At 41.5% G+C, this 18,940-nt stretch overlaps 1 protein-coding gene across 1 annotated transcript; it reads left to right on the top strand.

Moving 5' to 3' along the window:
* The first annotated feature begins 434 nt into the window (after positions 1-434).
* On the top strand, positions 435-17,507 carry RAB32 (RAB32, member RAS oncogene family). Its single transcript, XM_046004160.1, has 3 exons — positions 435-969; positions 11,245-11,522; positions 16,280-17,507. The coding sequence occupies exons 1-3, from the start codon at positions 720-722 to the stop codon at positions 16,427-16,429; spliced, it is 678 nt and encodes a 225-aa protein (XP_045860116.1). The 5' UTR covers positions 435-719; the 3' UTR covers positions 16,430-17,507.
* The last annotated feature ends 1,433 nt before the right edge of the window (positions 17,508-18,940 follow it).

Raw genomic sequence — 18,940 nt, 5'->3', positions numbered from 1 at the left:
GCCTCGACTAGGTGGAAGACTTCGATAAGATTGTTTTAACGATTCTCCGTCTTTTTCCTCAGACCCAGTCCTTCCCTTAATACTGAAGCGTTATCAGTCCTTTGTCAAGTTCAGGATCAATCTGCCATCCCCTTTCTCCTCAAAAGTGGGCCGCGAGAAAGAAATCAGTGGCAGAAATCTCCAGGGGTTAAACCCTCTCTGGGCAGAAGCAGAACGGAGGTTTCACCCCAGGCCAGCCCGCGCCCCGGGACCACCAAGCCCGCCCTTCCGCGCTCGGCCTCGGCACTTTTTCAGGCCCACCGTGCGCGGCCGGGGTCCCCGCGGCTCTGGGCCCGCTCCCCGGGGCCAGCAGGGGGCGGCCGGGCTCCGCGTGCCCCGACGAGGAGGGGACGCCCCGGCGGAGGAAGTGCCGAACTCCAGCCGGCCCGCCCGGAGCGCAGGCGGCGGCGGCGGGAAGCGGCCTCGTCGCCGGGTCCTCCCCCGCAGGCCAGCCCCCCGGCCCTCTCCCCGCCCCGCGCGGCGGCCGCTGCGGCCGGTTCCGGGTCCTGTGACCCGTCGGGCGGCGTCCCGGGCGCAGGGCGGCTGGCCTCGGGGACGTTGCGACGGCCCGCGGGGGCTCCGAGGGCGCGTGGGGACGGCGCGACGGGGCGGGGGCCCCGGCGCGGAGCCCGAGTTCGCTGGGGGGCGGCCGGCCGGCTCGAGCGGGGCCGGGCGCGCTCATGGCGGGCGGGGGACCGGGGGACCCGGGCCAGGGGGCGGCGGGGGCGGCCGCGCCCGAGACCCGCGAGCACCTCTTCAAGGTGCTGGTCATCGGCGAGCTCGGCGTGGGCAAGACCAGCATTATCAAGCGCTACGTCCACCAGCTCTTCTCCCAGCACTACCGGGCCACCATTGGGGTGGACTTCGCCCTCAAGGTCCTCAACTGGGACAACCGGACGCTGGTGCGCCTGCAGCTCTGGGACATCGCGGGTAAGCGGCGGGCGGTGGCCTCCGTCGGGAGCCTGCGGCCACTGGGCTCCGCTCAGTCTCCAGCCCTCTTTCTCTGTCCTCAGCCTGCACTGGCCCGCCCGGAGGTATGGAAGAGACTGAAGGCCGCCAGGGACAAGGAAAGGGCTGTGGCTGGGTGAACTACTGGACCACGGAACGGGCAGTGGTACTAGTTGAGGGATTTAACAGCAGGATAAGAGAGATAAATGCATACATAACCAACCCTCGTTAGATGCCTCTACTAAGTCTGTAGAAAGCATCTCGTTTTTAAGAGGTCTCAGAGAGGAGGCCTCCACTCCAGTTCTCTCTCACCTTACCAGAGGTGGGACAGCCCTGGGGGCTTTTCTAGAAGTTGAACTCTGAAGGTTGACAAGCTTATAATACATCAGGAAGAGTTAGAGGGAGGCGTGGGCTCCTCTCAACCGGCTTTAACATCTCAGAGATGAGCACTAAGTTGAATGGTTTACCCAAAGTCAGTACTTACTGTCACTACTTAGTGACACAACCAACACTAGCAACTAGGTTCCTTTTTAGAATGTTTTTCATGACGACCAAGGATCACAAAGACCCTTCTTTGTGAGTGAAACAACGTTCTTGAGACAGGGTGCTCTCCTAGGTCATGCCTGTCCTCTGCACGTGAAGATTTTGGGAGGCTGCTCTTGCATCCTTCCTCCCTCCCTAAACCAACATCTCTCCCCACTCCCGGCCCCCTCTCAACCCTACACCCCAGTATATTGTTTCTCTGTCATTTGCTTTCGGTTGTCATTTTGGAGCGTAATATCCCTCTTGGAGAGGATACTTACTCTCCTTGCTTTAATTTATGAAAACTTGAACTCTGTCGGGTGCGGGGGTGGGCATTTAAAAAGATGTTGACTTTGGAAAGCTTAAATATGGAAGTGATATCAAAAGTTACCCTGTTCAGTCATTGCTGGTAGGAAGCTCAGTCTGCAGTAGAGAATTTTTATGGGAGAATGTTCAGAGCTGGAGAGACCATCCTTCATCCTATAGATGCATCAACCGTAGAAGTTTTGGTCATCCAGCAGGTAGCAGGGTGGGGGATTGGGGGTGGGGTATGGCGACATAAGTCTGTCTGCTAGGTAGTGCTCTTTTCATCAACAGCTTATCCCATATGAGAAAGTATTGAATTATAAACCATATACGCACTAATTTAAGAAAAGACTTCTCCATCTCAGATATGAGAATAAATTTATGTATGTCAGTTCCTCAGAGAACAGGGAATGATCAGCTCTGGGCTCAGCCTTTTTTTTTTTTTTTCTTTCTTTTGGTTACAGAAAACCAAAAGTTCGTTTGAAAAGTCATCTTTTGAAGCCAGAGGCTTCTTTCGAAATACTTCCTGTGTTTCACAGAACACTTATGAATACTAGTATTGCTTTTTGACAAGGTCGTAAATTCTAAAGGTTGCCTTGCCATGTGATAGTCATTCTCCAGGAATCTTCAGTGTAGCTGTAGATTTCCATGAAGATGATTTTAAACCCCCATCTAGGAGGGTTATTGACTTTGCTTTATTCTTCTTGTAAAACAGTATCATGTTTAGCTATTAAATTATCACTGGGCTTCACTGCAGGTAAATAAAAGATTTTATTGGCACATTTGTGTTTTTAAGCTTCATGCAAAAATGCATGAAGACAGAATTTTATTTGACAGAAATTTATTTGACAGAGATGGGGTCTTAATATATAAGGAAGAGGCGCCTGGGTGGCTCAGTGGGTTAAGCCTCTGCCTTCGGCTCAGGTCATGGTCCCGGGGTCCTGGGATCGAGCCCCGCATCGGGCTCTCTGCTGGGTAGGGAACCTGCTTCCTCCTCTCTCTCTGCCTGCCTCTCAGTCTACTTGTGATCTCTCTCTCTCTGACAAATAAATTTAAAAAAATAAAAATAAATCTCAAAAAAAAAATATATATATAGGGAAGCTGCCACAAAAATAATTTGGCTTTCACTTGAGGTGTAGGGAGCTACATCATTAAGTACTTTGCTTTGAATATTTGACCTGTTAGTGAATCCTAGCTGATACCATTTGAATTAAGTCATAATGATGTAATGAAGACAAATTGAAGGCCACTCCAGAAAGTTCCCCAGGGCTAAACGACATTGAGTCATATTGAATTCTCAAAGGATAGAAATACTCCTTGATTGCAAAACAGTAGGTAGAACTGGCCAGTTGATATGACTAACTTAAGATGTGGTGCTATTACTAGATTTTGGTCACAGCTTTAGAGATGAGAGAGTTGGCAAAGGGATTACATTGAGTGTCCCTATACTTGGAAACTTTGGTAGGTATAACAGGTGGGAGTCGTCCAGACATTTCCCATAAATGTGGCCAAGCAGTTTCAGCTCAGCTCTTCAAATCAGGAACCACAGTGTCTCTTGGGTGCAGGCCTTCGGAATGCTTTCTTATCACGAGAAATGAGTGTAGCTTTAAAATCCAGATGCAATCCAATTTTTGTGTTAGGCCACTGTCTCTTCCTTCACATGTGTTTTGAGATTGCTCTTAACACATTAACTGAAATACACGAAGTTACTGAAGTCGTCAAAAAAATTTTAGGAAGTTTAATAAATACTACTAAAATTTAAGTGTAGCAAGAGATGTCTCTGAGCTTCCTTTTGTTGTTACATAAATTAACCCATTTTTCATAGGCCAGCAATGAGCTACTACCATTTCAATTATCCTCACGTTATTCCTGACGGGCCCATATTTACCTGTGATTTCAACCTTCTTGGTGCATTTTGCCATGTCACAGCACACTAGGGTATTTCCTAGAGCGGGATCTGATCTGCACTTTCATATATAGTGTGTATGAAGTGGTATTTGATTACAACTTATGATAACTTTATTAGCAACTATAGGATTTTCCGGGTAGGTTGAATGGCTGGTCTAGACTAAATCTTTTTTTTTTTTTAAAGATTTTATTTATTTATTTGACAGACAGAGATCACAAGTAGGCAGAGAGGCAGGCAGAGAGAGAGAGAGGAGGAAGCAGGCTCCCTGCTGAGCAGAGAGCCCGATGCGGGGCTCAATCCCAGGACTCTGGGATCATGACCTGAGCCAAAGGCAGAGGCTTTAACCCACTGAGTCACCCAAGCGCCCCTAGACTAAATCTTTAAAAGAAAGAAACCGGTGTATCCATTTGGATCTAATACAGTGTAGTCTTCCTGTATTTGCTGAAGTAATTTACTTTTGCAGGGGAGGCATAATTTTATCCCTGCCTTTTTAGAGTTTTCAGCAAGGTCTGAAGATTATTAAATCAATGCTAGACAAATCAGCAGCAGAAATTTGTTTCACATAAGTTTTCTGTGACACAGGAGCCCTCATAGGAAAGTGAACACCCAAAGAAGTGGCAAAACCTAAATGGTTTTATACCAGGTTGAACAAAGAGAGGGAATTGTGGAAAAATAACTAATATGGGCAGGCTAAAGGAAAATAAGAGTTATTTTATAAGGTCTCTTTGTAGAGACTTCTCTCAGCTTTGACTCCCATCCCTGGTGATAAGAATATTTCTTTCCTCCTAGAAAAGAGAGGATATCTCACACATGGGAGTATTCTCATCTACTTTCAGGGAGAAAAAGGGGGAGATTAGAGCACTTTTCTTACATCTGATCTTTTTCAAGTGCCTTTAGTTCAAAATAATCGTTATGCTAAAGTGGCTTTTTTTTTTTTTTTTTTTTTTTGCCACATTTCACTTTTTAGAATCAGTATTTCTGTATAAAAATCTGAATGGATAACCCTCTTTGGGCCCAAGAACAGATCAGGAACATTTTACTCAAAAGTTCCTGTAAGTGTTATTTACCTAGAACATAAAATGCATGGTTGGAAGACATTATAAGTTATATAAACCATAGTTAGATTCACTTTTAATTTTTTTGATTCCCATCCTAAATTAGAGCATGGATCCCTCTTCCACATTGACAGTCCCTGTACCTCATGGCCTCCTCTTGCCTGCTTTCATAACTCTCCTTTAACCCTCATGAACAAGAATCTGGAATATTATCTCAGATGCTTTCTTGACCTTCAAAGTATCTATTAGTCAAGAATTACTAATGTTCAGGTTTCTTCTAAATATGAAGAAGCAGTGCTCTGAGGAATCAGGCTATAGTTATTTGTAGTCTCCGTCTTAAACACTGACTATTACAATGACTTTCCAATTACTTAATAACTCATTTAAAGGAATTTTTAAAAAAAATCTTCATTATATCTGACTTTTGTACGATCTTGCCATCCTGAGCCTTACACAGACTCAACTGCTGTGCTGAATTACAAGTGAAGTCCACTGTCTCATTTTACATCTTTAAATCTTCCTCAATTCATGAGTCTGGAGACATCTTTGGGTGCCCCAGTCTGAACTTTGAACCCACAGTTGCCCAGGCAGGCTGAGCATAACAGCATATTTCTGTTACTGCACGTGGAAATTCTCCTGAAAATGATATGCTTTTTACCTTTCTCCCCCCCCCCCTTTTTTTTTAATCATTATGTTACCATTGTCAGTTGCCTCAGTTTCCCACATAGGCTGAAAAGTGCCCAGGTTAGCGGTAGAGAGAGGGAGACATTGATAAAAACCACTAAAACATGACCTTTTTTCCCTAACTGTTTTCCTAATCATTCTGTTGTTTGAATTGGAGGTGTTGAAGGCTTTTGGAGATCCCATAGTCTAAATACAGAGAAGTGTAGTAAGATGACCAAGAAAACACGGATAATCAGTGGCACTGTACGGAGACACATCTCATGACTCTGAAATATGAAACATGAAAACTAGCTTTTAATAGTGTAACAGACTTTTGGTTCACTGGTGTCAAAACAGTCTGAAGATTGTTGTCTAACAGTCTAACAGACTCTTGTCTAAATTTGCAAATGTTCTGGTCATTCTTAAAGTAGCTCATATGACTCCTCGCATATACGCATTCTAATAATTCCGTCTCTTTATGTTATCAGTCCAGAATTTCCAGTTATACTCTTCTTAACACAGACTGTCCAGTGTGTGTACTTTTTGATCGGCTCCATCATTTGGGAGGGGGGGCATTTTGAAAGACTGTTTCCACAGCGTGGACTTTCTGAAGATAACAAAGCCTTTTTATTGATAAATACGTGTAGAGCACACTCTGGAAAAGCAAGATGATAATTATAGATGTTTGCATAGTCTACTCTGTATCTCACTGATCAAACCTGTCAGCCATGCATTATTCTAGAGAGGCGGTGTTATTTTCCAATGTATTCTAGGAGAAATTTTATCCATTATGTATATGTTTTCTTGACCTTCTGACTTTCTTAAGCTTCTGATGTGGAAATTTCAGTGACTCTTATTCTATTTTAAAGCATACCCAGGATTTTGCTTTTATCAGGTGTGGTAAGGCCAACACATCAGAAGATCATCACCATTGAAAAGATGGTTTGTTATTCATAGTTCCAGGAGAAGGGAGCACGCTGCCCTATGCCGGACCACATGGGGAAGCACCAGGATTGGTCCAGAGGCAGAAAGAGCAAGGGAAGAACGTGGGCTAGAGACTTTATTGTTGTTTTTGCAGGAGGAAATGGCCAAGGCAACATAGGCAAGCTGGACAAGTTTAGGATTGGTTAGTTTGGAATATTGGAGTGGAGTTAGGCTATTGGGGTGGTCCCTGATTGTTTTAGTACCTGGCCATGGGTGATTTAGGTCAGGAGGATAGTGTCCTAGTCTGCAGGAGCCTGAAAAAGGAGGCAGATGGGTGGTGAGGACTCTGATTGGTTTGCTTATCAAAGATGTGCTTTCAGCAAGTCCTTTGTTGTCTCTAAGAACTAGCTAGCTGGAAGGGGAAGTCCCTCCCCTGGTCCCCAAGGCCCCAAGATGTCAAAGCATTATAAAGTACAGAAAATTAAAAAACATGATTGATACGTATTTCTAGGCATTTGTTAGAAAAGATTGAGAGATGAAAGTACTCTTCCAAAGAAGAAAACTTTGAAGGCCTTAGGTGTGTAACTGGAGGATAGCATATCCTTAAACTGGTGATGATTTCACATTTAATCAACACTTAAGTCGTAGCGAATGGGCTTAGTGGACAAGTTTGGGTTGTGTTGTGGTTGCAGAGATCTTCTGGGGGGAGAACAGTGCAGACATAAATGGAGGGGGATGGTGGAATTCTGATGGTGAGGTAAAAGATCAAGATAAAAGTGCTTTAGAATTCCACTCAATCATATTTTCATTTTGTAAACAAGGAGGCTAGACACATGTAATTTCTTCACCGTCCTTTTGAGAAAGATGAGCCACATAAAAATAGACAGTAGGGGTTTAGTTGAGGATCTCTAACTGGCAGATGGCCCAACATTCTCTTTTCCCCCATTCTTTCCACTCACTTCTGTCCAGATATTTTCCTTAAACATCTTCTGCAGTGATTTCTGATTACTTCTTGAAATTAAACTAAATATATATAGTGTGTGTGTGTGTTTTAGTGTGATTATAGGGAAATTCCTCCATCAGCTTCACCTGAGGTGCTTAAAATGCAGATGATGATGATGATGATGATGATGATGATTTTTAATACAGTGTAACCGGGGGAGGCTACTTTGTTTATTTATTTATTTAAAGATTTTATTTATTTATTTGACACAGAAAGAGAGAGAGAGAGAGAGAACTCCGCATGGGGCTTGATCCCAAGGCAGAGGCTTAACAAAGACAGGTGCCCCTCCACTTACCCTCACCCAGGTGCCCCTCCTCTTTCCCCTTGTAACTCCTCTCTCTGCCTTGCTGAGGACAATCATTGATGTGCTTCCTCTTACTAAGTCACTACAGTTTTTATTTTTAAGGATTTGATATAAGTGTATTCATGGAGTATTACCCATTCCCTCTGTGTTCTGGCTGCTTCTACTCAGCATCATTACTTTGAGAGTCATCTGTTTTGTTACTTGTATCCATAGTCTGTTCCTTTCCTTTCTATTGTTATGTTCATTGTATGGATATCCCATACTTTATTCATTACTATTTTGGCTGTAAAAATAAAACATCGATGAGCATTCATGAAGATGACTTTGTGTAGACATGGGCTTTCATTTTGTTTGGGCAGCTACCTAGGAGTAGAATGTGTTGGTTGTATGGTAGATACATGTCTAAATTTTTATTTTTATTTATTTTTTTAAATATATATTTTTTAAGATTTTATTTATTTATTTGACAGAGAGAGATCACAAGTAGGTAGAGAGGCACCAGAGAAAGAGGGGAAAGCAGGCTCCCCGCTGAGCAGAGAGCTCAGTGCGGGGCTTGATCCCAGGACCCTGAGATCATGACCAGAGCGGAAGGCAGAGGCTTAACCCACTGAGCCACCCAGGCAACCCCCATGTCTAAATTTTTGAAAACTATCAAATTGTCTACCAAAGTGGATGTACTATTTTAAATTCTTATTCCTACCAGCAGTGCATGAGAACTGATTGCTCCACATCTTCTCCTATACTGGGTATAATTAGACTTTTTTTTTTTTTTTTTTTTAAAGATTTTATTTTATTTATTTGACAGTGAGAGAGAGAGATCACAAGTAGGCAGAGAGGCAGGCAGAGAGAGAGGAGGAAGCAGGCTCCCCGCGGAGCAGAGAGCCTGATGTGGGGCTCGATCCCAGGACCCTGAGATCAGGACCTGAGCCGAAGGCAGCGGCTTAATCCACTGAGCCACCCAGGCGCCCTATAATTAGACTTTTTATGGGCCCAGCACGCTTCCGCTGTGCCACTCTGCTTAATTAGACTTTTTATTTTAGCTCTTCTTGTGGGCATGAAGCGGCAGCTCGTTGTGATTTAGATTTGCATTTCTCCAGTAATTAATGATGCTGGGCATCTTTACCTCTACTTAGTTGTCATTGTATACGTTCTTTGTCGAAGTGTCTATTCCAGTCTTTTGCTTACTTTATTAATTAGATTTTTTTATCTTCTTACTTTGGAGTTTTGAGAGTTCTTTATATATTCTGGTATAAGTCTTTTACTAGATACAGAATTTGTATCTTTTTTCTCCCGGTGAGTTGCCCTATGGTGTGGTTGTTACAGAGCAGTCTGAGACCATCCAAGAGTTTTGAGTCCTAACCTCGGAACCTGGGGAAAATAACTTGAGGTTTCTAAGCCACAGGGTCCACCTCGAAAATTCTTGTCATACATGTTTTTGATTTTCTTATGTTTTACCAAGAAGTTTACATGAGGACAAATTTGAATATGATTTAGTATGATTGGTTGAAGAAGTATTTTTAGGGATTTAGAAGTGATTCAGTAAACAAAACAGCAGTCATTAAGCTTCATAACTTCTGGATTTCCATACTTTTACTAGTTTGGCACCCTACCCTCTTTTCTAAATTGAAGGGATATTCCAAAAGAGTACTTTCTTATAACTGTGAAAAAATCTTATAATCTGGACTGTCTTGTTGCCATAGTCATTTTATACTTAATAATTAAGATTTATAAAAATAAAAGTCAGTAGTCTGTACTCTCTAGTAGTCTGTACTCTCTAGACTAGTAGTCTGTACTCATCTAGTAGTCTGATGAACTGTGTACTCAGACCCCATTTGAAGTCAGAACAACTTTAATGCAATCTACAGTCTTTCTGCAGAATAGTAATACTGACTTTGACCAGTTGGTACATCCTCTCTGAATTTGCCGTGTGTGATTATTAAGTGTATGTTTAAGGAAAGTGGCACAATGTTAACTTCTTATAAATGTCAACATTGTGATCAAATAAGTTATATAATTGGCTGGTCAGATTTAACTTACCAATAAAACATGAACATGATAGTGGGGTTTCATATGTGGCCATTTGTTACCTTGAAGTTCAGACATCTGGGCCATCATTGTATGGCTTCAGATAAGCCCATATGATGGGTTGTCACAAACCAAATGAACTTTTTATTTTTTATTTTTTTAAAGATTTTATTTATTTATTTGACAGAAAGAGACACAGTGAGAGAGGGAACACAAGCAGGGGAAGTGGGAGAGGGAGAAGCAGCTTCCTGCTGAGCAGGGAGCCCAACACCAGGCTCGATCCCAGGACCGTGGGATCATGACCTTAGCTGAAGGTAGATGCTTAATGACTGAGCCACCAAGGCGCCCCCAAGATGAACTTAAAGCGTATCCACTTACATTTGCCTTTTGTGTTCTTCTTCCATTATCTCCCTAAGCAATATCTAAAATTATATGGTGCTATAATGAGATTTGGAGAAGGAATTTTTTTTTGTGGGTAGCTTTGCATTTGTTGCTATCAATAACATGTAGATAAAGTGTGTTTTTCATCATGTGTTTTAACAGGAAAGGGTCCTGTCAGTTTTGTTTTTATCATTGGTCAGTTACCCGTCTTAGATTTGCACTGATTGCCATTTTTCCTGAGCACTGTAGTCTGTAACTTGACAGAATGAAAAGTAAACACCTTAGAAGTCAAGGCGACTGCAGGATAGCTCAGAATGCCCGGCATCGTATTAACGTGGGTGCTTGGGAGCCAGGGGACCTGGGTTCTGGTCCCGTAGTTCTGTTGTCAGGGCCACTGTCATCCTGCCCAAGCAGCTCTCAGCATGGTTTTTTTTCTGTCAGCTGAAGATTAGGGTCCCTCCTGCGTCAAAGAGCAATACCAGACAGAAAGGAGATACATGAAGCAGTAGAATGTTCCCCAAAGTATTTAACATGTTAAATTATTTTAAAAGTATGATAGTTGAAGAGCTCTACAGTTGCTCCTTCTTTAAATCACACGGCCACATGGGCCACTTTTTGTTAGTAGGTTTGCAAGTATCTGCCTTCTTAGAGGAGAGCAATCTTGCATGCAGAGGCAAAAGTGGGTGTGGGCTAAAGATGGGGAGGAAGGATAAGCCCCTTTATCTCATAGCTAGTCCTAGTCTTTTGACTGCATTTTACCCACCATACTTATCTTCTTCCTGCAAGCTTCATTTTCTTCTATTCTTGTCTCTTCTCCCCCTCCACTACCAGCTTTCTTTTTTCCTCTAGTACCTCTTCTCTTAGACCAGAGGGAGGGCGGCAGGGAATCGGGGGAAGGATGGCTCTGTAGCTTTAAGCACTGTCATCTATCTGGATGGTTATGGAGCATGTGTTGGACACGCACAGAACATAAAGCTAGTTAACTGTGTACTCAGACCCCATGATCAGCCACGTGCTTCTGTACATCCTTTATCCCACCAGTTTTCTTTGCCTCGGAATGGGAGACATGTGTTTATAGAATTATTCTTAGGGTCAGAGGGGTTATATCTAAATATAGACTCTGCTGAATGATGAGCTCTTAATCTCTTATTATATTTATTTTTAGGGCAGGAGCGATTCGGCAACATGACCCGGGTATACTACAAAGAAGCTGTTGGTGCTTTTGTAGTCTTTGATATATCGAGAGGTTCCACGTTTGAGGCCGTCTTAAAATGGAAAAGTGATCTGGATAGTAAAGTCCACCTTCCAAATGGCAGCCCTATTCCTGCTGTCCTCTTAGCTAATAAGTGTGACCAAAAAAAGGATGGCGGCCAGAATCCTCCCCAGATGGACCAATTCTGCAAAGAACATGGTTTCACTGGATGGTTTGAAACATCTGCAAAGGTAAGGTCTTCTTTGTGTTTGTGTCTGCTCTGCTCTTCACTCGTAAATCTGAGCTGTAACTATAAAATGTTTAGATGAGTTTATGTGTGCAGTTTTTGGGAGCCTAGAAAAAAGCAAAGTATAGCATGGATTTGTTATAGCTTCTTTGAGCGGGCAGCAGGAATGCTTTCAAAATTGGCTGATGTGGAAGTGAATAGAATAGAAGGTTTTCCATCAAGATAAAAGTTAGCTATTATTTAGAGCAAAGAACAATGATGTTCTCGGAGTTTGAGCCTTTAAATAAAGCACTTCAGCAACTGGAGTTCATGGGGGGGATAAAGTATCTTGTCAAACACAAGCATTTTTGATTTTTACTGAAGGCTTCACGAAATCTAGGGACATAGATGACACTGGTCAGTGTGTAGGTCATGGGCAGTACTAACAGAAATGGACACTGAAAGTGTCAGAGATGTATTCACATGGTGTTTGAAGAGTTTCAGATTGTGTATAGAAATTTGAAAGAAATGTGAAAGAATTTGAACAAGAGGCAAGTATCAGCACTTGTGACATGCGTCATGAAGAGTGGAGGGAGAATTTTTTTCTTTCATCTATTATGGGATACAGTGTTTTATGAAGAAAAACAAAAACACTTAAGTTGTTAAAAATCTTGCCAGCCTAGATATACAAGAAAGTAAAAGTGAAAATCGCAAGTACAAAATACTAAGTGGGGAGGGAATTTGTTTACATGCTTTGGATATTTCACATTAGAGGTCAATAACTATCGGACTGATGTCAGAATGATGAAATGTTGGAGAAATTCTGTAATGACAAAGTCGAAACCCTAAGATTGTGTATCTTAACACAGTGCCAGCATTTGGGATGCCCTCTGTGGATTTTTTGTATGTATATATTTTTTAAAAAGCCTTTTCCTCTTAGTTAACAAATGTGACCAGATTTATCTACTGGTCAGATTACCTACTTACCACTAGGTTACTTTTAGTTTTACCAGAAATCCACACTGAAAGTAGAAGATCATTTGATGCCATTGATGATCAGAATAAGGAAAGCAAATCTATGAGAGCCTGCACAGAAAAGCTGTTCTGGAGATAACTGAGTGATGTTGTTGTCATCCGAAAAACTAGTGTCTGCTGGAACCAGAAGTTTTTACTCTTTATTTTTTTATTTTTTTTTAAAGATTTTATTTATTTATTTGACAGACAGAAATCACAAGGAGGCAGAGAGGCAGGCAGAGAGAGAGGGAGAAGCAGGCTCCCCACTGAGCAGAGAGCCCAATGCGGGGCTCGATCCCAGGATCCTGGGATCATGATCTGAGCTGAAGGCAGAGGCTTTAACCCACTGAGCCACCCAGGTGCCCCCAGAAGTTTTTACTCTTTTTTTTTTTTTTAAAGATTTTATTTATTTACTTGACAGACAGATCACAAGTAGGCAGAGAGGCAGGCAGAGAGAGAGAGGAGGAAGCAGGCTCCCTGCTGAGCACAGAGCCTGATGTGGGGCTCGATCCCAGGACCCTGGAATCATGACCGGAGCCGAAGGCAGAGGCTTTAACCCACTGAGCCACCCAGGTGCCCCAGAAGTTTTTACTCTTAAGCTAAAGGTTATTTGTTTAAATAAATACATTCTAGAATCTTAAGATTTAGTTTCATGCATAAAAAGTGGTGTCAGAAGAAAGTTGCTGTGTGAGCACTTACCCAGGCAGGAAGGAAGAAATGGCAGAAGGGGAGGCTTTTCTCATGGAGGCACATGTCCTGGAAGCCACACGTTTGGTCTCTTGTCTTTGGCAGGTCTGTCAGGTGATTTGCTTGACTTCCCAGCTTTGTTAGGCAATAATCAGTGGTATGTGCAATGTTTATTAGAACATGGGATTTATGGGAAGAGATGCGCGTATTACAGATGAAATTTCTTCTCCAAGTTTTATTTAATTAATTATTCAGGTAATAAATCCAAATTCATCCCCAGAAACAATAGTGTTATGTGGCGTGTAGCTTGGGATTGTAAGTCATCAGCATTGTTACATTTATAGACCTGGTTACATGTGGAGTGGAGAAGGAAAACATTGATTAATAGATGTTTCAGGTCTGTTCTGTGCTTTCCTACAAATACATTGGCAACACCTTTTGCAGAATGTCCTTAGTAGTAAACCAGGGATTTCCAAGAGGATAACAGTAATATGAAATTTAGGTTAAAATTGTAGTTAAGACTTAAAGTACTGCCCTAGTGTCACTAATGCCCGTATTTCAGAGCCAGCCGGCAGCTGACTTGACAGCTGATTTCTGCTTGAATTGCAGTGATCTGAATTTTAATGGGAACACAGCCAAAAGACAGACTTGAATTCATGAACTTCATCTTTCACCTTTATGGCAAATAATGGATTTCTTATACAAAATGTGTTACTAATTACAATATGGGAATTTCAGTTCCTAATCAATTGCTACTAAATGCAGTTAGAGAGCATTATAATTCTTTGAGATAATGGGAATGGTGGGGGCATTGACATTTGGACATTCCAAGATCAATACTTTAATTAAAGTTAATACTTATCTTGGGAGTGGAGGTTAAAAAAAAAAATGTGCTGGAACAGATACCTGAATGAATAGTCCAAGTGTAGGTTTCTCACTGTCTGAGAAAGTACGAAGGATAAGGAAGACAACTAGAATAAACCTAATGTTGTTAGACTGAAATTGGAGAGATTGATATGATCTTAATGATTTATATGCCTGTAGAAATATGTATGTTTCTGTGTTTGTGTCTATAGACACATGTGTATATGTGTGTATACATATGTGTCTATTATATACACACATATGTATAAAGAGATAAATGTAGAAATTGATGTCTATGAGTCTGTGGAGGCGTATGTGTATTTACTAGTTCTCCTTGCTTAGGAGCAATGATACCACAGATCCAGTGAGCTTCCTAGTCCCCAGAATTTGTTCTTTATTTTTTACTATTTTTTACAAGACTTTATTTATTTTAGAGATAGCATGAGCTGGGGAAGGGGCAGAGGGAGAGACTCTCCAGCAGACTCCCCACTGAGCACAGAACCCGATGTGGGGCTCGATCTCACTGCCCAGAGATCATGACCTTGAGCCAAAATAAGAGTCATACAGTTAACCAACTGAGCATCCCAGGTGCCCCCAGAACTTGTTTTTTAAATACTGTTCTCCTGTAAAAAGAACAGGGGTTTCATGGAGAAATTATGGCTTCCAGGATTGGTGGGACAAGGAAAGTAAAGATACGATAGGGATATTTTGTGGTGCTGGAAACTAAGGAAACAGAAAATGATGGAGACCGGTCAAAAAAAAAATAAGACCCTACTTAATAGGAGCTCCAAAGATCCAAGACAATTTGAGCAGCAAAGTAAATGACTGTTGCAGTGGATCTAATCCATAGAATAAAGGAATAAAGGAATAATCCACGATAAGAGTAAACCAACAAAAAACTCTTCCTAACAGTAGAACTCCAACTAAAAGGAATGATGGATGCAGTCAGTCACCTTTAACCACCATGGAAATAGCTGTTTTAGGGAAGAATAAATTGATGTTGAAGTTAATGAGAAAAACTATGATGAACAATAGGGTATTTCCATATTTGAGTTTACTAAGTACAAAAGAGAAATAGTGACTATTCAGTGGAGAAGCCTGACAGACATGACTTTTTAAACAAGTGTGCCTCTCGGATGCTGAGAGAGACACATCACTTACTCCTGTCAAAAATGTATAACTTGAGTTCAATGATATGGAAACATCAAACAAGCCCAAATTGAGGGATATTTTCTGGCCAGTACACTCCAAGAGTGTCAAGGTCATGAAAGACAAGATGACTGAAGAACTGTCCCAGGTTAAAGGAGACCAAGAAGACATGAGCATGAAATATAGCCAGTCACCTGGATCACACATAGGACACTGAGACAATGGGGACATTTGAATAAGGTTCATAATCAGTGCTGACACTATTATCGAATTTCCTGATTTTATCTGGAAATCTGGTTATCCAAGATGTTAATACTTTAGGAATATGAGTGAAAGGTATGTAGGAATTTTTGTTATTATTACAATGTTTTTGCCAATCCAAAATTATTTAGAAATGAAAAGTTAAATATTAAAAAAAAAAAAACCCAGGTTTTGCTATGTGTTACTCGTGTATTTAATGACAGCTGAATCTGTCACACAAATGTTGTGATAGCTAGTGACTCCTTAGGGTATTTTTTAATGGATATCACACCTACAACATTGTTTCAGAAACTAAGGAAATTAATTTACACATGACAACTAGAAGTAATAATCTGTACTCAGGGGAAATGACATGATGAATTTTTCGTATTTTAATGTGTGAGCCCATTGACATTCCTCTTCATAATGTATCCTGAATGCTTGACCTTAAATGTTTAAAGGCAAGAACTTTTTTGTCTTAGTGCTTTCATTTATGGGAGTGGCAACCCAGCAAGGGATGACAATTCCTTTTCAACCATTAAGATAGTTCACTGAACCCCAGGGACAAAAAGTTTGAAATAGGAACATCAGGAAGGGGAATCCTTTGTGAAAAGAAGAAAGTTCTATATCCATGTTACTGGATGGCATTAAACTCTGAGGGTGTGTATACCCTGGAGTGAGGGTGAAGATGGTAGCCTGTGTATTCTAATGTCCCCTCTAACAAACTGCCCCCTCTGACAAACTGCGCTCGCCCCATTACCACTCTTCATGCCTTCTTCTAAGCATGAATCCTTGGAATTCATCCTGGTCATCACTTCTGCATTACAGGATAACATAAACATCGATGAAGCAGCCCGGTTCCTCGTGGAGAATATTCTTGCAAACCACCAAAGCTTTCCTAATGAAGAAAACGACAAGGACAAAGTTAAACTGGATCAGGAGACCTTGACCGCAGAGAGCAAGTCCCAGTGTTGCTGACATGGCTTCTGCTTCTGTCCCACGAGCAGATGCAGCCTGCCCGGGCTGGAGCCAGGCCTGATTACGGATAAGGTGGCGGATGTGCTGTCCTGTGAGTCTTTCCAGGGCTGCACTTTAAAGGAATGCTCTGGTTTTTCCTCAGGTTGGATAAATCTTCCTCCCTGTTCTGAATGACAGTGACAGCACCCCCGGGAGCCTGCGCCCACACAGGGCTTCTCTGGTGGTTGCCATAAGTTCAGGATAATGTTTACATCCTCTGTAACATCTTTTTAAATGATGCTCCCCCGCCGCCCCACCTCTTTACCAACTTCCAAGTTGTGCCTTGTGGCGGGAGTGCTGGGGTGAGAAACTGGACCTACAGTCTTTGAGCAAGGCTGTGGGGCTCTGTCTTGTCTCCACATCCTGGTCTCACTCTCCAGTCTCTGGAGGCTGCAGGCTCTGGTTGTCACAGAAGGCTTGAAGTTCCTGTTTTGCACCTTTTCTTTTCTTTCTCTCCCTCCCTTCCTCCCTCCCTTCCTTCCTTCCTTCCTTCCTCTCTCTCTCTCTCTTTCTTTCTTTCTTTTCCTACTTAAAACTTTGGTACTTCATGTAAAATTGTTATCCTTAAATATTATAATTTCACGAGCCCTAGCCAGGATAGCGTGCCCTTGCTAAGGACTCAGCATGGCCGGCTTTCTGGCTCTGGTTGCTGCCAGTTGGAAACAATATAAACAAACATTCCTTCTCTCTCTCTAGTCTTTTGTTCTGTTTTTGGGGTTTTAGTTTTTTCCCCTCTTCCTTCTGGTGGTTTATTTTTTACCTGAGAGCCTGGCTGGTATTACTGTTGCAATTATCTCCAACTGGAGCTAGCCTTTTTCAATCTGTATTAGTAATGGTCATAGAGAGGAGTCACTTCAAAACATGTACCATGAAAGCTGAGGTTCTGTATTATGAATTATGAAAGAGAGTAGGTCATGTGTGGTTTTCTGTAAAGTTTGGGACATTTTAAGTATAACATGTGAGAATCTTAAGGCAGCCTCATAATATTTGTATTACCATTTAACCCAGTTAAGGAAAAGAATAAATATTTTGACTGAAACCTTGTTTTTGTGAATTAATGTGATTATGAGGAGGTAAATGGGGTGTACTTTTCCGCCTTACAAAACTTGGTGTCTGTTCACTTTTTCCTTTTGTTTTTAAGGGACTTGCTATCGTCTGAAAGGTCCAACCTATTTCTTTCAAAGGAGTTTTCAAAGTGTTTGTGACATAACCCAGACCTAATGCAAAATGAGGCACTGATTAAATTGTCTTACACAATATTATGAGTGTGGGTAGGAAAAATCCATGCATTTATTGAGAGCAGGGGGAGAAGAACTAGCAAGAATTGTGTTTGCTCTGACAGGTGTATCCTGGGAATAAATAGTTATCATGGGCCATAAAATATAGCTTGTTTTTCTGGTTAAATGTAAGCTTTGCCTAGGACTCACAAATGTATTTATATGTTCTTCATTCAAGTAAACAAACCCTTTGATCTTTTGGGACATGTATTTTATATAGAATCAGATTTTCTGAAGTTAAGGAATATAAAGAATCCCCTTATTTAAATATTACTTACCATTTAGTTAATATAGCTCCTCTTAATTTTTAAAAAAACATTGCATTTAATCTTGCTTTCTAAGAAACATATGTGTCATACTCAATTTTTTTCTGGTTTAGGTACAAAGCACTTTTTTTTAAAAAAGATTTTATTTATTTGAGAAAGAAAGACAGGGAGAGCAATAGAGATGGAGAGGAGTGTGAGGAGCAGGGAGTACAATGTGGGCCTCAGTCCCAGGACCCTGAGATCATGACCTGACCTGAAGGCAGATGCTTAACCCACTGAGCCACCCAGGTGCCCCAAAGTACAACTTCTTAATCTATATTGATTCCAGAGTCCAATTGTGTAAGTAGTATGAAAAGTTGGTGGCAAAACCTAAATGTTAGAAACCTAAAGCTTACTCTGGGTGGTCACTGAATGCAGCAATTCTTCTTGGAATTTTCCTTTTGTAATATTGGCTTTCATTTTTACAAGAAATTCATTGTGTTTAAATTGAGCAAAATCAGGGGTATTGCACTCTCTGTGGCCACCTTTACCACATTTTCCCCCTCTCTGAGGATAATTTTAAGGATTGAGAGTCCCTTAGATAATGGTTTTTCTATAAACACTGAGGGTTCTCTTTGTCAGTATGAGATAATTTATTCTACTTATCATTTCTTACACTTTAGAAGTAAAACTGAGTATTTTGCTCTACTCCTAAATTCTCACCACAATTTGTTTTTGTAACATAAAATTGAATTTAGGGTAAGTTACATAAATGGCTAAAGGAGAGAAGAGATTACTTTGGCTTCCTTATTCACTTAATTGCTTATTAAAATTCCTGAGCCTCACTTCAGACTTGCTTAAATATTTTTCTGGGGATGGGGCTTAGAAATTTCCTTTTTTAAAAAAATCTGGGGAGGGGTGCCTGAGTGGCTCAGTTGGTTAAGCATCTG

The sequence above is a fragment of the Meles meles genome, chromosome 5 (assembly GCF_922984935.1).
Source record: "Meles meles chromosome 5, mMelMel3.1 paternal haplotype, whole genome shotgun sequence".
NCBI lineage: Eukaryota > Metazoa > Chordata > Mammalia > Carnivora > Mustelidae > Meles > Meles meles.
The sequence above is the reverse complement of the archived record's forward strand: the minus strand, read 5'-3'. Positions and strand labels throughout refer to the sequence as shown.

Coding starts and splice junctions, on each gene's coding strand:
- RAB32 (XM_046004160.1), top strand. CDS start 720: ATGGCGGGCGGGGGACCGGGGGACCCGGGCCAGGGGGCGGCGGGGGCG. Junction 970..11,244: donor GCAGCTCTGGGACATCGCGG/GTAAGCGGCGGG, acceptor ATTTATTTTTAG/GGCAGGAGCGATTCGGCAAC. Junction 11,523..16,279: donor GGTTTGAAACATCTGCAAAG/GTAAGGTCTTCT, acceptor TCTGCATTACAG/GATAACATAAACATCGATGA.